We start from the raw sequence: 20,086 nt of genomic DNA on the forward strand, positions 1-20,086 counted from the left end.
CAAAGATTGCCGCAAGTCACCTGGGGGGGGGGGGGGCAAACAAGTGCCGGAGCGGGGAAGAAACCAGGCCTGTGCTGCCTGGGGCCTGGCCCCACCCTGAGGGAGGCACGCGGGCTCCTGGCGCCCTGCAGCCCTCCAGACTGGGACCTTCAAACCGCAGGCCAGGGGCGTTCCCGCTCGAAGCCCTGCCGGCCCTTCTCACTCAGGCCTGCCTGTGACCTGCAGGCCTACCTGTCTCACCCTCTCCTCCCCTCCCACTCCAGCCCACGGACACCTCCACCCCCACCTGCCCCAGCTGCTCCTGTGCCTGCAAGCCAATTCCAGGTCTTGTCTCAAACACAGCCTCCCAGCACCGCCTTGCCCACAAAACTGCCACATGGGCTGCCCGCTGCCCCATCCCAGCTAATCTATTTGTGTGGTGCCCATCCCCTTCTGACGAATTACAGAACTTAGTGATTCTGTGGTCACTTCTCCCCCCCCCCCATGCACACGTGTGCACACACACGGGTGTCAGCTCCAGCACAGCACTAGTGTCTGCATCCTTCCATCTCTAGTGTGTCCCCAGCCCTGTCACAGAGCCTGACATTCATCTGGGACTCAACAACCACTGTTGACTGATGGAAGGAAGGAAATACACATAAAACAACTAACTACCACTCACCCTCTGAAGGAAAAAACCAAAGCTTCTGACAACACCCAGTGTTGGTGGGAATGTGAGCACTGGGGTTGCTGGTGGGGTATGGCTGTGGTCTGAATGTTTGTATCCCCCAAACTTAATATGTTGAAACGTAACCCCAAAGGTGATAGCGTTAGGAGGTAGACCTTTGAAAGGGGACTAGGCCCTAAGTGTCCTTAAAAAATGACTCCACAGCCCGGGCCGGTGTGGTTCAGTGGTTGAGCAGCAACCTATGAACCAGCACGTCATGGTTTGACTCCTGGTCAGGGCACATGCCCAAGTTTCAGGCTCAATCCCCAGTGGGGGAGAGGGGTGTAGGAGGCAGCCGATCAATGACTCTCTCATCACTGATGTTTCTATCTTTTTCTCTCCTTCCTCTCTTCAAAATCAATAAAAACATTAAATTTAAAAAAAAACAAAAAACTCCACAGAGCTAGCTCCTCCCACCAGTGAGGACACTGAGGAGTTGGCTGAGCCCTCACCCACTGTCCAGCACTCTGATCTCGGGGTGAGCCTCCAGAATATGATAAATAAGTGCCTGTTACTGATGAGCCCCTGTCTGTGGTGGTGCTGTTAGAGCTGCCTGAGCAGACGGGGGCACCCACATAGAGGAAGACCACGGGCAGCACTCTTGAGGTGCCTTCACTGCCAAGGAATGCACTGGGAAGTCTGGAATTGACCCCCATGCCCATCTGTCCCCACAGGAGTGAGGTAGTCATGTGACAGTGAAAGTGAGTGACCTCCATCTCAGGTCTCAACACAGGTGAGTGTGAAAAACATGGGCAAGACAGGGAGGAAGGAGGGGGACACAAGGGAGGACAGGAGGCCACTACAGAGGGAACAGCCGGGTTTGGCCCAGCAAATGGGGACTGGCTGGCCTGCTCTCCCCTGAGGACACAGGAATCTCAGGACCCCAAAGGAGGCCTGCCAGGGCTTGACCTGCAGCAAGCAGGGGCAGATCTGTGCTCTGTCCAGGGCACCTGAAACATGTTCCCTTTTGGGGGTGCTCTTTGACCAAACAAGAAACAAAATCATTATTCTCTGGGCTTTGGGAGGGGTCTCTGCGTGTGCCCTGATGACCCTTTACCCTTCCCACATACCTATCACCAGGTCCTGGGCCAAGCAAGACTGACCCCACAGGGTTCCCCCCCACACACATGCATGGTGGGGGGCAGGGGCACCTATTCTCACAGAAAAGGTCAAATCATGGGGTGTCCTAAAGGCCCCTGGGAGGGTCCCCCAAGCCTCACTGATGGTCAAGAGAGTGGCTGGCAGGCAGAGGGAGAAAGCACTGCTAGGCCACAGCAAGAATGCTGCCCAGGTAGTTGGTCGCCCTTCCCCTTATGACTTTTGACTCCACCACGTTTATTTTTACTTTTATTACTACCTTGTATCTGTAGTGAAGGCCTGTCTTAGAATGTAAATTAACCAACACACACTTTAAAGGAAATAAAGTGACTTCATTTGAAAAATCAAGTAGATGTTTCCATTTATGCTAAACACATATTACCGTGGTTTATTGAATATCAATATTGCAAATGTAATGAAACCACAGATTCAGAAATACATTTGAAAGCTCTTCCTAAAGGCACCAAGAAAACTGCAAAAAATGACATTATAGTCATCCATTTGTAAAATTCGACAAATCAGTCTAAATATCGAAAACTTTTCTTCCAGTAGAAACTGCAAAAATATAAAATATAATTTGTGTTTCTCTCCCCCCCCTTCCATCCCCTCCCCACCTTCTATTTGATTGTAACCTGTTTCAGCGACACAGGCAAAAGCTACAGACAACAGAAGAACACAGCATGTAATTAGTACTGCTATTGACATCTCAGAGCAGGAATGCCACAGCTGCACCTGCTGCCTCCTGTCATCATCTTCCTCACATAATTTTTAGGACAGGCAAGCATGTAAAATAACAGAAGTTTTGTTGCTGCTGACCCAGCAGAGGAAGGGGCCTGGGCCCAAGCACAATGGAGGTCTCATGGACAGAAAACCTGCAGAGTTGAGGTCCAGATGCTGAACTCTACACCAACAAGCATGACCTGTCCACCCAACGGAGACCAATTGGATGCACATGGTCCAAGGAGAATGCGGACAGACGTTAGGGAGGAGGTGGGATAGCACGGGCACTCGTGGCAGGATGGGGCAGCTCAGGCACCTTGGCACTTGTGGGCAGGGACCACTGAGTGTGTTTGGAAAGGCTTCTCCTCCGGTGAGGTTCATGCCTGCAGTCTCCTTTAGTTTCGCTGGGATCTGGCTACAGTGTGCAAAAAACGCGATGATGTCTCTGAATTCCATCTTTCCAGTCCCATGTTCTCCCAGTTACATATTACACGTGTGCAGTACCGCCTGTCCGCTGCACTCTGAGATGGGGAAGGGCAGTGGCCTGCATCCCCTCCGTGGAATGAAGTGAGAGGAGGAGCTGAGGGAGAGCCCTCCCAGACGGGAGCACAGAGAGTGGACGGCTACTTCTGAGAGACACGGGGCTTCCTGTGATGAGGGGCGGGCACTCAATTTGAATAGGAAGGAAGCAGGAAAATTCTGAAACTCCCTCACTTGTCTTTGGGATTAAATCTATAGCTACCCAGAGAGCAGAGGTGTGCTATGCTCAGCATGAGAACTGGGTCGACAGGGGACACTGGGCCAGCAGGGGGCGAAAAGGGAAAGTAGGTGGTCCTCAGAGCAGCTGGTCCTCACAGGTGGCAGTTCCTCACAGGTGGCAGTTCCTCACAGGTGGCTGTCCTCACAGGTGGCAGGTCCTCTGGGTGGCTGGTTCTCAGGGTGGCTGGCCCTCAGGGTGGCATTTAGCAAACAGTTTCAGCATTAACCCAGAGATGGAACACTGACACCCCAAAGCCACCAATGAGAAACACCCTGCACTGAAGAGCAGAATTTCCAGATGGTGAAGTAGCAAGTCCTCACCAGGGGTTCCTGCCACCTGTTGAGATGCCCAGCTGCAGGTGACTTTAAGGACAGATGTCCTTGTCCCGTACAGGTGGGCTGGGCCACAGGGGGACCCCAGATCCAGGGCCTCCCTGCTGTGTTCCCCTGCCTGTTGCTGGTTTTCATACCCCTGTGGGAAGCCCTGGGGTCCCCCTGGAACTTTGCCACCAGCCACAAGTCCTCTCTGGGTGGGGATTGGGGGGTCGCCTTCACTTTCTGATTTATGCTTTGTATATAAATTTCCTACAATCAGAATGTATTACCCTTTCAATTAAAAAAAATGATCTGCCTGGCTTTTCTCAAATAATTCTTCCTGGGATGGTGACTGGAGTCCTCATGTGAAAAACTGAGGACAGTCAGCAAGACAGCAGGACAGCAGCACCTCCTGTTTCTTTTCTCTACTCTTTCAATTTCTCTCTACCTCCAAACTCAGACTCTGTGAACTCTAGGTTACACGCAGCACCAAGAGACAGAGGAGCATAAGCCATCTTCAGAGGCCCCTTCAAAACCCCAGAGATACTTCTGGAAGAAACCGGACATTACCCCGTGAATCTCCACTCCTATTGGTCTCAAAGTCTGCCACGGGTCTCAGAGCACATGCGGCAAGATGTGGTGCTTCCGGTGCCATCTGCCTGGAACTCCTAGGTGCCTTCCATGAACGGGGCATGGTCACCTGCAGCTCAGTGACTTACAGCCCTAAGTTCCTGTCTAGCAGTGGAACCCCCAGGGAGAGGCTGCTCTCTGAATTGGACCTACGAGCTGGGAGGCTGCAGGAAACTTCACCTCAACAGCTTTCATGCACTGCGATTGCCAGTCAGCCCGGAGCTTGCCGCCACCTCTCGAGCCTAGAGTACGCCCTAGCAGGCCCACATGCCTCACTGTGTCCGCTTCCTGAAAAAATTAACCCCTCAGAGAGAAGTACTGTCATACTTGAACAGACTTAAGACCACTTTAAGAACTTCGGTGATATTTTACAAAACATAGAACATGCTGTTGCATGAGCGACCACATATAACAGAAGACTAAACCTGTGCAACTCTGCAGAGCATCACTAAGGAAAGGCTCTGACCTGCTCCTGCCATCCCAGCTGACAGGTAAATTGGAGCGGGACAGATGCCACTTTCAACAAATGCCCGGCTCTATGGCAGAAAAGAACACTCGGAGGCTTTGGGCGGTACCAGTGTTGCCAAGGCACTTTTGGGGAGCATCCTGGGCACCCCACCCTGGCTGTGAGCAGCCCATGGGGTTGAGTCCAAGGGCTCAAGCTTGATCATGGGTGTGGTCCCGGGAGCTCTGCAGTCACAACCCAGAGTAGGGGGCCGGTGTCCCCGCATGCAGAGGCAGGGGGGAGGCTCCGGCTCAGGAGGGCCATGCCCATGCTCCAGGCAGACGAAGTGTGTGGGGTGGAATGGGGCCAGCTCCCTGCCAGGCCTAGGGGGAGCCCCCAGGATGCCATGCCCCAGGTGAGGGGGGTATAGGTGGTGCTTGGAGTCTGGCTCTGTTTTCAGGTGCATCCTGGTAGGGAAAGTGACCAGCTGTCTCTTAGTCACATCACTGGCTCCCAGCCACACCTGGCTTGGGGACACAGAGTAGCCATCTGCTGCATCCTCGGATCCAGAGTCACTTTCCATCTTGATGGGCACATTAAGTGACAACATGGGGTTGCATGGGGCCTCCGGGGGCATGGGCACTCCTGGCAACTTGATGTCCTCAGTGGAATAGCCCCCTGCTGCAAGACACTGCACTCCAGGCTGAGAGAGCTGGTTCTCCAGGCTCCCCTGGGGGAAGGGGCCGCTGGTAGGACGGTGTACCTGGCCCTGATCACCATCCTGCAAGGCTCTGCTTGGTCGGCTGGCATAGGCACTGGGGGACTGATGAGTGGCAGGTGAATTCCTGAAGGCAGGGATGGTGCCCGGGACACTGGGGTAGGGCATGCAGGAGCCCTGGGACGTGGCATGCACAGAGAACGGATCACTCCTGCTGGGCTCCAGCTTCAGCTTGGTGCCATCCTGACTGTGTTTCCCTGTTGTCCAGTTCAGCTGCCTCACGGGTCCCGGTGTCTCGAAGTGGCAGTCATAAGCGTGTATGTCCCTCCTCCTCTTCACGCCAGAGGAGCCGCTTGGCATCCTCCCGTGCTCCTCTCCTCCCCAGTCCCTGTGGAGAGATGACCCATCAGAAAGAGTGGGGGCGGAGATGAAGGAGGGCTATAAATTAGGGTGACACTGACTGAATCTGTGCGGGCCACTAGGTGCCCACACTGCACTGCCGCTCTTAACCAGCCTGCAGCCCTATGAGGCCAGTGCCAGCATCCTCCCTTCCTATGCTTGACCCTCCCACCACCTCCTGGGTGCCAGACGGGACTCTGAGGGCCAGGTGGGGTAGGGCTACAGGGAGCAGCATCGCAGTGACACACAGGCCGCGTGTGAAGAGTCTGCCCACCAGTAGCCACTAACCCTGGGAGAGGGGGTTCTGGGCGGTTCCCGTGTGCCAGGTCCTGTCACAGACCTTGCTGCTGCCACACTCATCACATGGTGTGGCCTCACCTGTGGGGACAGGGGAGGTGATGACTGAGGGGGAGGGGGAGTCCTGTAAACAAACAGCCAGGGTAGTCCTCCAAGAGGAGACCTGCTGTTCAGGGGAGGGGTGGGGACTGGAGGTGAGTGCGGAAGGTTTCCAAGCAAAGGTGAGGGGGTAGGATGGGGCAGGCACCCAGGGTCAAGGCTGAAGTCACTTCCCCCATCTCCAGTCAGTCCCCACATGTGTAATGATGACTTCTAGGGTGAGAAGCATGTTTGGGTGTGTTTCATGTATATCTGCATGTTCAACTAAGAGGAAGGTTTATCCATCATTGTCAAGGCCACCAGCCACTCTTTTTTTTTTTCTTAACACCTGCTGTGACTTAGCTAGGAGCTGGGCTGTGTAGAGGCACCACTTACCCTGCAGCCCCCTCAGGGTAAAGGACAAGGTCGGGGCCGCCCCTGAGGCACAGGCATGTGGTCCTGGCTGGAACCCGGGCCCAGCGGCAGGCATCCATTTGTGCCCTGAACACTGAAATGCTGTTTTCTCCATTGTTTCTTCCTGTCAGGATTCAGAGGAGGTAAAAGCATCATTGGTGAACTGACATGACTCATGGAGTTCCCCAGAAACGCACAGACCAGCAACCACAGGGACTGGCTGTCGTCCCAGCCTCCCTCATTACAAACAGCATCTCCAATGAATGTGCTATGGTTTCCAGGAGCAGGGAGAGCCCTCCCAAGGACACAGGCACATTTTACCCATTTAAATAGGATGACAGACTGAACTTTAAAAGTACCTGCTAAGTAATTGGGTTTTCCGTGCAATTCTGATACACACAGACTCTTGGTGGCTTTTGCTCTGCAGAAAACAAATAATAGCAAGATAACATGCAGATTACATGTGTTGATGGTGGAAGTTAATAGCACAACAGGCGTTACAGTCATGGCTAGGAGAGGGAGACACGACAGTAACTCACACTTTTTAGCTTTGTATAGAGCATAAAGTCTTTTCTCAGCTAGATAATTTGCTGAAAATTCCAATTCACATCCCATTTTAGACCAATAAAGGGCTAATGAATTTGCTTCAGAAAGTAGATGTGCACACAGGACAATTTTTCAGTGCTTTTGTTTTATTCTGGATGGCCAGAATGAAAATACTGCCTCAACTGTCATTATGTGTGCTTTCATATCCCTTACTGCCACCGTGGGCCAGCGGCACCTGTGCAGCCAGTTGCGCTTCCCCACATGGGCTCCAGGGGGCAGCAGAAGCCCGCCTTGCACGCAGACCTCTAGGAGGGGATGGGAAGAGTAGAATTTTCCTCTTTCTTGTTTGTAGGATTGAAAAACATGTACATAAAAGAGAAAAGTCATTGTGTGAGCTTCAATAATAATTATCAAGCTACAACAGCTCATAAACACAGAAAACTTGAAGACAGTAGATGAAGATGGAGAATAATTCAGAGCGTGAGCGTGTTAGCCCAGGTGGTAAGAAAGCAGGTGTGGACGGACCCATTCCCTCCCAGACACATAAGACCTTCGCCATGGGCTCTGCACAAGTCCGTTGGTCTCCGGGCAATAACCTTTGCACTTTGGCACACTTTCCTGATTTAGCTTGCTTCATCACTTACGTTTATAGCTGTTTTCATTGGCTATTCTGGTTTCCCTCTCTCATATTTCATGCCATATTACATCTTTAAAAGTTAAAAGGCATATGTATTTCATTTGAAACTGCTCCGCAAAACTGCTGTCTTAGCATGCTGGCATGTGTCAGGGACCCGGAGGACAGCCCTAGGCTCACGGCCGGCTGTGTCCCTGGAAGCCACTTCAGTGCAGAAATGTGAGACCAGCAGCAGCAAGGTAGGGGCTTGTACCATGAAGGCAGTGGCTCCAACTGCAGAGCCGAGGCCGACCACATCTCAAAGAGTGGACATGAGAATGATGATCGCGAGAAACCAGCCCACACAGTGGGGGTGCGCCAGTCACCCCGGCTGCTGTCCGACACGTGGTCATTGAAGACATCAGAGGTGAATCCTGGGTGCTGAAGAAGAATGGACACTCACACCCACAAAAGGGGAGAGTTATGAAGATGGCCTTTGGGGCTTGACTGTGGCTAGAGGACTTAGGGGCAAAGTGGTGTAGGCAGTGTTTGTTGCCGCAGCTCACAAAAGCATTTCTTTTTCTAATAGTTGCTTCCATAATGTGCTAGCTTAGAACACACCAAATATCTCTTTTCTTTTTTTTTTTTTGCTTTCTGGAAATGAAGAAAAAGTAGACAGAAGGCACCACGTATCAAGCACTCTGCCTTAAGCACCAGCGACAGCGGGCGTGGCGGCTGAGGGGCGCTTACTCACTTTGTGTCCACCGCAGTTGAGATGTCTGCCCTGTGCTTCGCCCTCAAAAACGCGCCCTTCATCTTCATCTCTGCCACAGAAGGTAGGAGGACAGGCACCACGATGCAGAACAGTGAGAGCCGAGGGGACAGGACTGTTCCCGACGGCGCTTTCCTCTTCTGTCCGAACAGGAATTTTAGTTTTCCTTGAAACTGCATCGTCTGATGTTTTAAAGACAGAAATATGTTCACAGAGCGATTAACAACATGGTCAAATGATGTGGAAATGACATTCTCAGGGATAGAAACATGGACAAGAATCTTATTCTAAGTGGCTGAGGAGACATGAACCAACATTTCTCCGTGCTTGGCCTCCTTGGGACAGGGACTATCCCAAGGCCTTCCGGCTGATTCACGGTTTCCCCAGAGTCGCTGTAATATCCTTTAACCAACAAGCATGCTCTCGTGTGTGCACTCAGCGGTGTGTGGGTGTGTGAGCCGACCCTCACACATGAGCGTGAATATGCATCAGCTTGGGCTGTCCCTGACCCAGGGCACAGCCATGGGCCAGCCCGTGTTGGTGATGCAGAGGGTCTGGAGTTCTGATGGGGCTTGGCCCTCGGCCCAGAACCGATGGGCAGCTCCGATGTGGGATAGTTTGCTTTGGATGTGCATTTCCCAAATGTCCAGGGCTGGGAGGCAGTGGGTGATGGTGGCTCAACGGACCCTGAGCTGGGAAAGCTGGCTCAAATCCAGATCAGTGAGACAGGCATCGATGCAACAAGCCAGTAGGTGGTGCCCGAGGGCTGGTCTGCAGGGACTGCTCCCTCTTCCAGAGCCACTTAGAAGATGATCCTCCAACACACCACCGTCCTCTGCCCGCCTTCCCTTCCTACATGCACACTGAGCACCAGCTAGAAATTGCCAGCCCAGCCCTGGCCCAACACTCTGGGGCTTTGCCAAACACCAAACACCACCAAACTCCAGGGGTTCATCCCTCCCAGGGCCACAGCCCAGGTGGGGAGACGGACCCTCGAGGGACCCAAAGTTCAGGTAGGGGAGATGGACCTCTCAGGGGTGCACAGTCCAGGTGGGGCTGGGAGGGGTGTGCAGTGGTTGGGGGAATGGGGGCAGCAGTGCACACGCCCATATGGGGCTGGAAGCTGAGCCCCAGGGGCCTGCCATGCAGCACTGATGACAAAAGGCTCTGGCGTCAGAGGGTCTCAGTTGTTGAATTGCTGCCCAAGGATGGGGACACTGGGGCTCTTAGGTGGCTGTGACCCAGAGGAGAGTGTGGGGACTGGGCTGGGGAGGGGACAGCAGCAGAGGCTCTGGGATGCCCCAGAGCCTGAGAGGTGGGCAGAGGTCTGGCATGGGCTGGGGACTCAGCTCTGTCATGCCCCAGGAGGACGTCTTCTCCCTTCCCCTCATCCCTTCAGTGAGGAGCTGGAAGAGGAAATGGTCAAATATGAGAAGGGGGAACACAGTTATCTATTTGCAAGAGAAGAGGTTAAACCAAAGGCCCTGGCAGGAACATGGTCTTGGGTGCTTATCAGGGTTACTGGGAAAATTTTTGAAAATGAATTTGAAATTAAGGTACAATTAAACATAAATAAAAACCCTGTATGGTGTAAGACCTACTGCAGATTTTTAACATTTCAGCTGTGTTGTGCCATGTATTCGTAGCAGGTGTCACATGTTCACTCTCCTTCACCCACCTGTTGTTACTCAGTCCCGCTGAGAACTACATGCAGGTTACCCCCCAGCCCCTCACTTTCCACTCTGTTCCTTCTGCAATAGGACACAATGCACCCGAACATCACTGGAGCCCCCGCTGCTCACTCACCAGGAAGCCTGAGGTGCTGTCCAGCAGGCAGCGTACACGGCACACGAAGCAGCGGGTCAGGAAGGCCGAGTACTCAGTGGGACCTGCACCCCCCTCCTGGGCTCTGAGCAGCCTCCCCAGGATGGCATCCTCTCCTGCCCAGGTGGGCGTAGGCAGCAATGAGAACCACGAAGGCAATGACCGAGAGAAACCGAAAAAACATGCTGATGAGCAAGGTTGTGCATGTAACAGCCAGCTGTCACCACCTAATACACCCTGTAGGGCACAATTCACATGTCCCCTGTGCTCCCGCCCACCCCCCGTCTCCAAGACCTTATAGACAGCTGCTCCCACAAATGTGCTCACAGTCCTTTGCCCTTAGAAACATCCCTTCAGTCCCTGCCAGGTGGTTTAGTTGGTCGGAGCATCGTCCCCTACACCGAAAGGTTGCCGGTTCGATTCCCAGTCAGGTTGTGGGTCTGATCCCAGGTTAGGGTGTGTACAGGAGGCAACCAATTGATGTTTCTCTCTCTCCCTCCCCCTTCCTCTCTGTCTAAAATCAATAAAAACAAATCCTCAGGTGAGGATTTATAAAAAAAACAAAAGAAGCAGATCACTTCAGTACAACTGCACGTGGGCCACCACCGGTTGTTTAGTCTGTCCACTTTAAGCTTTATAAAATGGGCTTGTGTGTTGGCACCTGCGGCTTGCTTTCCTCACTCAGCTTTATGAGAAAATTGTGCTGTTGCGTGAGGTTGTGTTGGAAACTTTTCTTGAATCATTTACAACTTCTGGGGAGACGTGTGAGAGAACCGGGCCTCCCTCTCCTCTGCTGGACGCCAGGTGGATGGCGCCCTGTCTTCGGGCGCCGGAGTGCACTTCCCCTGAGTGCCAGGCTGCTCTGCTACCTCTGCAGGAGCTGGGCGCCTGCTGAGCGCGGCCTGAGTGGGCAGGGGCCTTGGTCTGTGGGCTTTGCAAGGGGCAACATCTGTGAGCAGACAACAATCTTTTGGGGCTTTTTTTTTTTAGGTAAATCTAATGCAGGCCAGAGGAATTTCCTGGAAGACTGCATCTCGAGAGGAAGGCAAGCACCGCAGCTTTTTGGCGAGGGATTCCCAGGCCCTGGCAGAGCACAGAAAAGTGGCAAGAGACGCCATCACACTCAGGAGCCCGAGAGCCCTGTAGGGCTGACTGGAGGAGGCAGAAGGAGTGTGGGAGGAGGTCTCTGAAAGAGGGGGGAAAACTGCGTTCACTGTGAAGAAAAAGAGATGGAAGTTGGGTGGGCAGTTTCTTGGGCAGCCCATGCATTTACATGAAGGGTTCCCAGTCTCGGTGAGACCCACCTGTCTCTGAGCGCAGGGGCTGCCCACACACCACCTGGGGTGGGTCCATGGCCCAGTGGAGCTGCCGGCAGAAGTCCTGGCGGTCATCCACGTGGATGTAGTCATAAATGTTTTGGTGCATCACGTCCGTCTGAAACATTGCAACAGTTATTTCAACCTTACCCTGAGGGTGTTGCCACACAGTACCCAGTGATTACTACCTGCACAAATGCCTCATCCATCTGTCAAGAGCAAGTCACCTCTGTGAAGAGAAAGTCCACAGAAAAGACCAGAGCTTGGCTTCAAGGCCATTCCCTTCCTGGGAAGTTGGGGCATGTGGCCTGGAACACAGACCCCCCCCCCCAGCCTCCCATCCATCTGCCAGGTGGTGACTTCAAGGGCAGAAACCAAATATCTTCTAAAGTCAAGATACCCAATTTTCTAAATTGATTCCGACCCTCAATGACTCAGGGAACTCATCGAGCTGTATCATTTGGGCACTTTGCAGCCTATATATTATACTCGAAATCACAAAAGTTTATTAGGAAATCACTCCTGTGAGGCAAGGTAGGAGACACCAGTGCCTCCTGGCCAGTGACTTCCTTCTTCCTGGCACCTCCAGGCCACATCCACCCCCTTCCGGGACACCACATGAGCCCACCAGTCCACAGGTCCCTCTCTGGTCCTCTGTCTTCCCATTTGCTTGGGCATAGAGGCCGACCCTCGCAGCACCAGGCCCACACTAGGAAGCCACCATCTGGGGCACAGAAGCCACAACCACAGGACTATTGCTATTGTTGGAAAAACATCCTGAGTGTGTTGATAAGTGACAAGGGCCTGTACACATCTCCCACTACTTTTCCCTACTGTAACTCTGTGGCTAAGGCTGGTTGGGACACCCCGAATGTCAAACAAGACACGATCTCCGGAAGGTAGAGCAGGACTGGGATAGTAACTCCAAGGTTGGACTCCAATCACCTGCACACCCCACAATCCAAAGAGACTCTGTTTTCACAGAAAGAAGTGGACACAGAGGTCAGAAGTGGTGTTGTCCTTGGCCAGTGTTGTCCAGGGTCAGGGGTTCTGGACCTGAATGTGGGACCAGCAGACAGAGGCCGGCTCATGGTAGAAGGGGATGCACCAGGCTTTCCCTCCAGCTCCAGACCTGCTGGCTCCCACCTCACCTGAAGGTTCTTGTCTCCCCTGGTAGCTTCCAGCTCACCTGATGGCTCTCACCTTACCTGGAGACCTATGATCACAAGTGCACTTCCCACAGGGATGTTTTCCTAATAGCTTTTATGATTCAAGCATAACGTATAGGCTGAAAAGTACCTAAATCATAAATATACAGCTTGATGAGTTCCCCGGGTGACCACCACCCAATCAGGAAACAGGACACCAACAGCCCTCAGAGGCCTCTCCGCTCCTGCCTCCCCGGAGGGTCACAGTGCTGACTCCACTGCTTCTGTATTAAATGGAGCGCTGTGTGCTCTTTGGTGCCTCTCCATTTACCCATGTGTGTGTGTGGCAGTTTTCCCCTCCACTGTTGTATGAGTTTCGCTGTATGGATACCCCACCTCTGGCTGATTCTCTCGCCTGCGGACGGACATTTGGGCTGCTTCCCATCTAGGCCCGCGACACGTGACGCTGCTGCGTGTCTGCGTGCACACCCAGGAGTGGAATTACTTGGTCATGGTAGCCAAAGTTCAGCTTCAGTAGATAATGCCAAACAGCTTTCCAAAGTGAGTGTGTCACACTCTTGCTGTGGCGAATGCAGAAGTCCAGTTGCTTTCCATTCTGGCCAACATTCGGCACTTCAGCCTTTCTCGTTTGAGCCACTGTGGCAAATGTGTCATGGTTTCTTAGTGTGGCTTTAATTTGCACGTCATGAAATCTAAGGAAACTGAGCATCTCACATATTTATTGGTCTTTAGATGTGAGTGCACATGTCGTGTGTGTGTGTGCGTGTTGCCCATTTGTGTCTATGTCTCCATTTTCCATGGCACTGTCGTGCTGACTTGTCAGTGCTCTTTATCTGTTCTGGACACGAGGACTTTGTTGGGCGTGTTCCATTGCAAACATCTCTACTCCCTGGCCTGCCTTCCTGCTCTCTTAATGGATCTAACACAGTTTAATCCTCAGGAATGGGGTTTTGCCCTAAGAAATCTTTCTTCATAGATCTCCTAACTCTGCCCTGTTATCTTCTAGAAACTTCTACCATCCACCTAGTATTTATTGTGCATGGTATTGAGGCAAGAATCAAGATTCGTTTTTCTGACAGTAGATCCGGTTCACCCAGCTCCATTTATTGACCATTTCCCCACCATCGGCAGTACCGCCTTTATCATAAATTCCATCTGCACACACACATCTGCACTGACTTCCAGGTCTCCTATGGGTCTATTTGTCTGTCCCTGCACTGAACCACACTGTCTTAACTGCTGAGTTTTGCAGGAAGTCTTGTGTCTGGGATCATAAATCCTGCATAATCCCCCCCACTCCCTTAATCCACTTGGATCACCTTAACTTTCCGCATCTCCAATAAGCTTGTCAATTTCCAGAAAAGATGCTCCGTTTTTGTGGTAATGTCATTAATTCTATAACTGGATCTGACATCTTTATAATAATATGAATACGGCCTATCCCTTAATTTATCTGGATCTTCTTTAATTTCTTTAAAGAATGTTTTATATTTTCTGTATGCTTGAGTCATTACTGAGAATTTGGGGTTTTTCCATCCTGTTGTAGATAGATGGCATTTTCCCTCTATGGTTTTGATTAAGAAAGAGAGTGTGCTGGCCTCTGAGCCCTGGGTAGTCAAAGTTCTCACTGTGGTTCACATTAGTCCCTCATGAGTTTTAGTCGGTTACCCCAAGCTTTACAGAACCCAGAAGGCAGTGTCTCCCTGGATGCCCTGTTCGTCATCATCACGTCTTAGTTATTAACAAAAGGGATGTGTGGAATTAACAGGCAAGGTATGAGTCTGTGGCTCTACCAAAACAGGGGACAGATTCACTTGGAGGAGGGCATAATAAAGCTGGAAAAGGCATTTCTGATTAAGGCAAATTTGAAGACATGAAATGCATTTTTCAGTTTGAGGAAACAAGGACCTGCATTGTAGTAATCTGCGTGGCATGTCTGACCACCCGTCTTTCTTCATATCCTAGAGTTTGAGGCCTTGGAAGTGAGGTCAAGAGAAATAAACGGTGGGAAAAGTACGAGGAGGGGAGAGAGTAACGTAACAATTATTCAAATAGACAAAAACACGGCTTTGGTCAAGTAAAAGCACCTGTTATTTTAGCTCTAAACCATCATTATTCGAACAAAGTCCTCATTCCAGCAGTTACCATCTTTATTCTTTTGTGCAAAGTGTGTGCATATCTGTGATCCAAGCCTGTGCTCCGCTCAACAGGCTCCAGCAGGTGCCCTGGCTCACATGGCACAACTTCCCCACTGCTGACCTTTGAGAGAACAAGCAACTTCTTCAATCAATAAATGTCAACGGCAGCTGGAATATACACCTAGACCTGTGTGTTCATCACAAAAAGTGCTGGACTTGAAGATAGACAATGGGCTCAGGTTGTGATAGGAAGAATCTGGCTCCTGACTTTATAAAGCATTTTGAGCAAGAAGCTCACAATAGCACAGAGCTGTTCTCATACTTTTATGAAATGTTTTGCATAAATTAGAGCCGATGCCTGATTTAATGGCATTTGGAAACAATTTCCTTATAATAAAAGGCAAAACTTTTTTTTAACTTCCAACTCTTGGAGGGAAATAACCAAACTCCAATAAAACAAAAGTCCAATGACTAGCTCAGACCTGGAATCAGGGCTGCTCTACAGGACCCCTGCCTTGATCACTGAGCCAAAGTCTATGCTAAGACCTTTGAATTACGGCTAAAGATTCATGAAGCAACTCTGGTGACAGCACTGAAAGGCAAACCAAATAATGTCTCTCTAGACTCGGGCCCTGTGCAAGCAATCGAGGGAAGTCAGTAGAAAGCTTCACCACCTGGGGGCTGGAATCAAGTAGTGTCCACTCGCGCTGTCCACCAGCGGTGCTGTGAGCTCTGTGTTGTGCAAGTGGACCCCCAGTGAGGGAGCCATTAACCCAGCCATGCCCACCAATCTACTGGTCACTTAGGGGTGAACAGCAGTGTGTAAAGGAGGCACCCCAGAGCCAGTGACCATGATGTACAGGAGGGGACAGTGGACAGGGTGGGCATCAGGGCTAAGCTGGCCACACCTGGTGCTTGTATTGTCCTAGGAATGAGAGACTCATTACCCATCACTTCCCATCTCCCTGAGATGGGGTGTCTTCAGGAGATGGATGTGGTGACAGAGCTCTTGCCACACACTATTAGGTGCAGCCAAGGGGAGAAATACCTCAGGCAGCCTCCTCTGTAGCAGGGCTGCTGTGGGGACAACTCTCACAAGTGTCACAGGCGCCAATGCCCTTCCCAGTGCTCTGCATGTTCAGGGACCCATGTGGTCCCAGCGGCTGCCTTGGCAGTGGACACTGCTGCTGCCCCATTGTGTGGAGGAGCAAAATGAGGCTCAGAGCTGTCACCTAACCACCAAAACGGCAGAGCCACGGCTCAATCCTGTGGTCACACGCAGCCTGGGAATGCCACTTAGAGGACTCAGCCCTGGTGCTTCATTCACTCACCGTGACCTGGCCGTCCCATGGGGTCCCTCAGGGGCCACACCTCCACATGCTGCAGGGTCTCACCCAGGCCATGTGATGGGCTACACTAGAGGCTGGGGCGGGGGTAGAGTCCTGTGTCCTATCAGGGACTGGCACAGAGCCCGTGACAAGAAAGAAGCCTGGGCAGGGCAAGGGGTGGTGGCCATTCGGTCCTTCGGTTCAGGTGGTAGGAAAGCAAACTTAGAGGCAGGTGTAAGAGGAACTGCTCCTTAGAATCATGGTAGAGTGACAGCTACTTTAGTTTTGCAAACATTCAAAATGATGGTTTCCATGGAAATCAGATCAAATGCTTCCTCTGCCTCAGGGGCCAATGGTGTGTCAGGGACGCACTTCTCAGATCTCAGCTCCCACCATCCCTTGATTCCAGGCACTCCCTTGGTGTTCTCCCCATCCAGTGAGATTTTTGTTACTAACTTCACAGTCTGCCTCTTGGCTCCAAACCCCCCTTCCATAGCTTGGCTCTGATCCTGGATCCCACAATCGTTTCCTCTCGGCCGGCAAAAGTACTTGGGGCTCTGCATCGGAAGGTCTATCCCCTCAAGTGTCAGACACTCTCATCAGCCTCTTGAGGAGCACCCCATCATGGATAGCCTCAAGAGTACCACTAGCATCCCAGTGGGCAGTTACCTGCTGGCCAGCCCTGGCCTAGGGGACCTCAGGGACTTCTCTATCCAGGGGCCAAGGTCCCACCTCACCAGTGAGGTCTCCAAAATGTGCTCCCTGCCTGGTGCCCGGCCTCAGCGCTGTGGGCACTGCTGCCCTCCATCCACTGTGTGTTTATGTCTATCTCCCTTATTGCTAATCTGTGTTACTAGTTGATAAATCTTTATGTAAACTTACAGTAATGCTTTATATTAAATTGTTCAAATTATTGCATGGTTTCTGCTTCCAGACAGAACCTTGACTGACACACTGTATCCTTTCTATTTCAAAGTTCTGTTTTGCTCTTTCTGAAATCCACCTGTTTGTTATCGCGAGTCCTTGGGGAGTGCGCCAGCCCCTTATAGGCCGTGGCTTCCTGTGTGCTTGTGATTTCATACTGTGGACTCCTCTCACCAGACTCAGGAGTATGCTCTCTGTGGGAATGTAAACTGCATTTGGGTTTGGGACTTTTCACAAGAGACTTCTTTCCTTTCCCAGAGGCCATGCAGAGAACTTTCGTTTCCCCTTCCTGGGCTTTGCGTGGGAATTCTCACTGCACCTTTTCTTGCTGGAGTTGACCTTCTGGGTCCCAGCATCTGATGGGCCTCAGCCACGCCTCTTGGCCTCAATGTCTGGAACCAACCTCTTGGCTGGTCTGCGGCAACATCCCAAATGGATTATCTGCGCATCCATGAGGGCATTTCCAGAACACTGTCTTGGGGTTTAAGGTACCCATGCTGCTGGCAAGGACTCGTCAGAGTGTAACACAGGTGGGGGCTGTGCCACAGTCAGCAAGATTGCTGCTCTTTAGACTTGGGGCACCCTGGACACCATCACTCCTCTTGCCGTGACTGGGCCCCAGACAAAGCTGGGATGTGGAAATCCTTATCTGATAAAACATCTGTGATAAGGAAAGCTTGATTTTGGAGATGTTTAAACCGTGAAGACAATGAGCATTCACAGGTAAAGGGACCTATCGTGTGGCAGAGAGAGGGGTTTGCTTACCTGGTGGAAGCCCAGGTAGTCCGCGATCGTTGCCGATGCATAAAATATCACCCCTTCCGAGCTCACAACCAGAGCAAAGCCATCCAGGGACTAGAAGAAACAAAAATTGAATTGGCTTCAAGATACATTCATGTAATCACTCAAAATAAAAAAGTGCAAGCATCATTTTGCTTGAGTTTTCCACCTTTTCTCCTGTTTTGTAGCCTATATTTTTAATTCCCAGAAATGCCTACTTTTAATTTACTTATGACCATTTTTCAGCAGGTCCCAGGTTAGCAGGTGACATGGGATATGGTTGCTGTTAGAGGCAACAACCTGGGTGACACAAACTTTTCAGTCTAAGATCATCCAGTGAGCATTCTATCATCCATCTACCATCTATCTATCTATCTATCTATCTATCTATCTATCTATCTATCTATCTATCTATCATCTATCTATCTATCTATCTATCATCTATCTATCTATCATCATCTATCTATCTATCATCTATCATCTATTTATCATCCATCTATCATCCATCTACCATCTATCTATCATCGATCATCTATCTACCTACCATCTATCATCTATCTATTTACCATCTATCTATTTATCTATCTATCATCTATCATCTATCTACCATCTACCTATCACCTTCTCCTTCATCACCACCATTACCATGATAAAGTAAGGACAGCACACACTGTGTGGGTCCTCATGAGTGTCAGGCATCCTATGTGGAATATCTCATTCAAATTCAGGTCGCCTCCATGAGGCAGAAACAGTTATGATTCCACTCTGCCAGCACAGGAGCTGGAGGTGAGGGGGGCTGAGACACCCAGGCAGTGGAGTTTATAAATGTTTTGATTTGTGTCTTTAAAATGCAGACATTTAAAGACTTTAAATTAACTTTCAGAAAGTCTGTGGCCATCCCCATTATACTATAATATTTCTCTTAATTCTTGGCCATCTGGGTACTTTCTTTTTTTTTCTTTTCTTTTTAAAACCTTTGCCAATTTGATAGGTGCTAAATTATTTTATCATTAGTAGGACTTTCATTTCTTTCATTATCAATGAGATTGAAAACATTTCATACAGTCATTGGTAACTTGTATTTCTTCTTTGGTAAACTGTCCATGAAGGTCATGTGCTAATTTTTCCATTAGAGTCTATAAATATCAACTTCTAAGAGCTTTAAATTACTAGTATTGAAGATTTCTAGGCAGCCTAGGATAATGGGAGCCACCTAGATTCAAGCCCCCATGTCCAAAACATGGAGGAGAGCAACAAGGACAAGCAAAGCTGCACAATCCAAGCCCTCACCTTGAGGACACAGAAAATCGGTAAACTTCAAGTTACTTATAAGCAAAAAAGGCAACAGAAATCCCAGTGAGCCTAAAACAACTGTTTCAAAAGGAAAAGTGTAGAAATCCCCCTCAAGAAACTAGGGAAAGAAGCCAATGAAATGGCTTTCCATGGTAAGTAGAAGGAAAGAAAAATTAGAATAAAAGTAAAAATCAAGGAAAAATGTCTAAAGCAGTCAAGTAATAAAGGTCATCAATAAAGTAAAAATTTGGTTCTTTGAAAGATTAATAACATTAATAAATCCCTAGCAAGTTTGACCAAGAAAAATACAAATTACTCACACCAGGAATTTTTAAGACTACATCATTACAGTTCCTACAGACATTAAAGTAAGGAAATATTAAAATTGATCTTCAATAAAGTAAAAATTTACGCCCAGCTGGGCATGGCTCAGCGGTTGACCCTCGACTAGGATCCAGGTGATCAGGGTTCGATTCCCAGTCAGGGCACATGCCCGGGTTGTGGGCTCGATCCCCAGTCGGGGGCGTGTAGGAGGCAGCTAATCAATGATTCTCGCATCATTGATGTTTCTATCTCTCTCTCCTTCCCCCTCTCTGAAATCAATAAAGATATATTTTTAAAAATAAATAAATAAAAATAAAGTAAAAATTTAAATGAAATGGGCACATTCCTTGAAAAACACTAAGAAAAGTAATATTAAAAGAGCTAGAAAATCTAAATAGCCCAATATCTATTAAATGAATTGAAGTTGCAATCAAAACTACCCCACAAAGAAAACTCCAGGCCCAGATGAAACAAGATTTA

The 20,086-nt window shown here is 50.2% G+C and overlaps 1 protein-coding gene across 1 annotated transcript in view; it reads right to left on the minus strand.

The window, feature by feature from the left end:
* Positions 1–4,639: 4,639 nt before the first annotated feature.
* The window catches only part of AHRR (aryl hydrocarbon receptor repressor), a 58,600-nt gene continuing 43,153 nt past the window's right edge, over positions 4,640–20,086 (minus strand). Inside the window, exons 4-10 of the mRNA XM_016212525.2 lie at positions 17,975–18,064; positions 11,639–11,768; positions 10,317–10,450; positions 8,493–8,692; positions 6,939–7,000; positions 6,562–6,703; positions 4,640–5,779 (exon numbers count right to left, since the gene is read on the minus strand). Coding sequence (XP_016068011.2) covers positions 4,765–5,779; positions 6,562–6,703; positions 6,939–7,000; positions 8,493–8,692; positions 10,317–10,450; positions 11,639–11,768; positions 17,975–18,064 — 1,773 coding nt within the window. The 3' untranslated portion in view covers positions 4,640–4,764. The remainder of the gene's footprint in view (positions 5,780–6,561; positions 6,704–6,938; positions 7,001–8,492; positions 8,693–10,316; positions 10,451–11,638; positions 11,769–17,974; positions 18,065–20,086) is intronic.

This window comes from Miniopterus natalensis, chromosome 3 (genome assembly GCF_054644295.1).
Source record: "Miniopterus natalensis isolate mMinNat1 chromosome 3, mMinNat1.hap1, whole genome shotgun sequence".
Taxonomy (NCBI): domain Eukaryota; kingdom Metazoa; phylum Chordata; class Mammalia; order Chiroptera; family Miniopteridae; genus Miniopterus; species Miniopterus natalensis.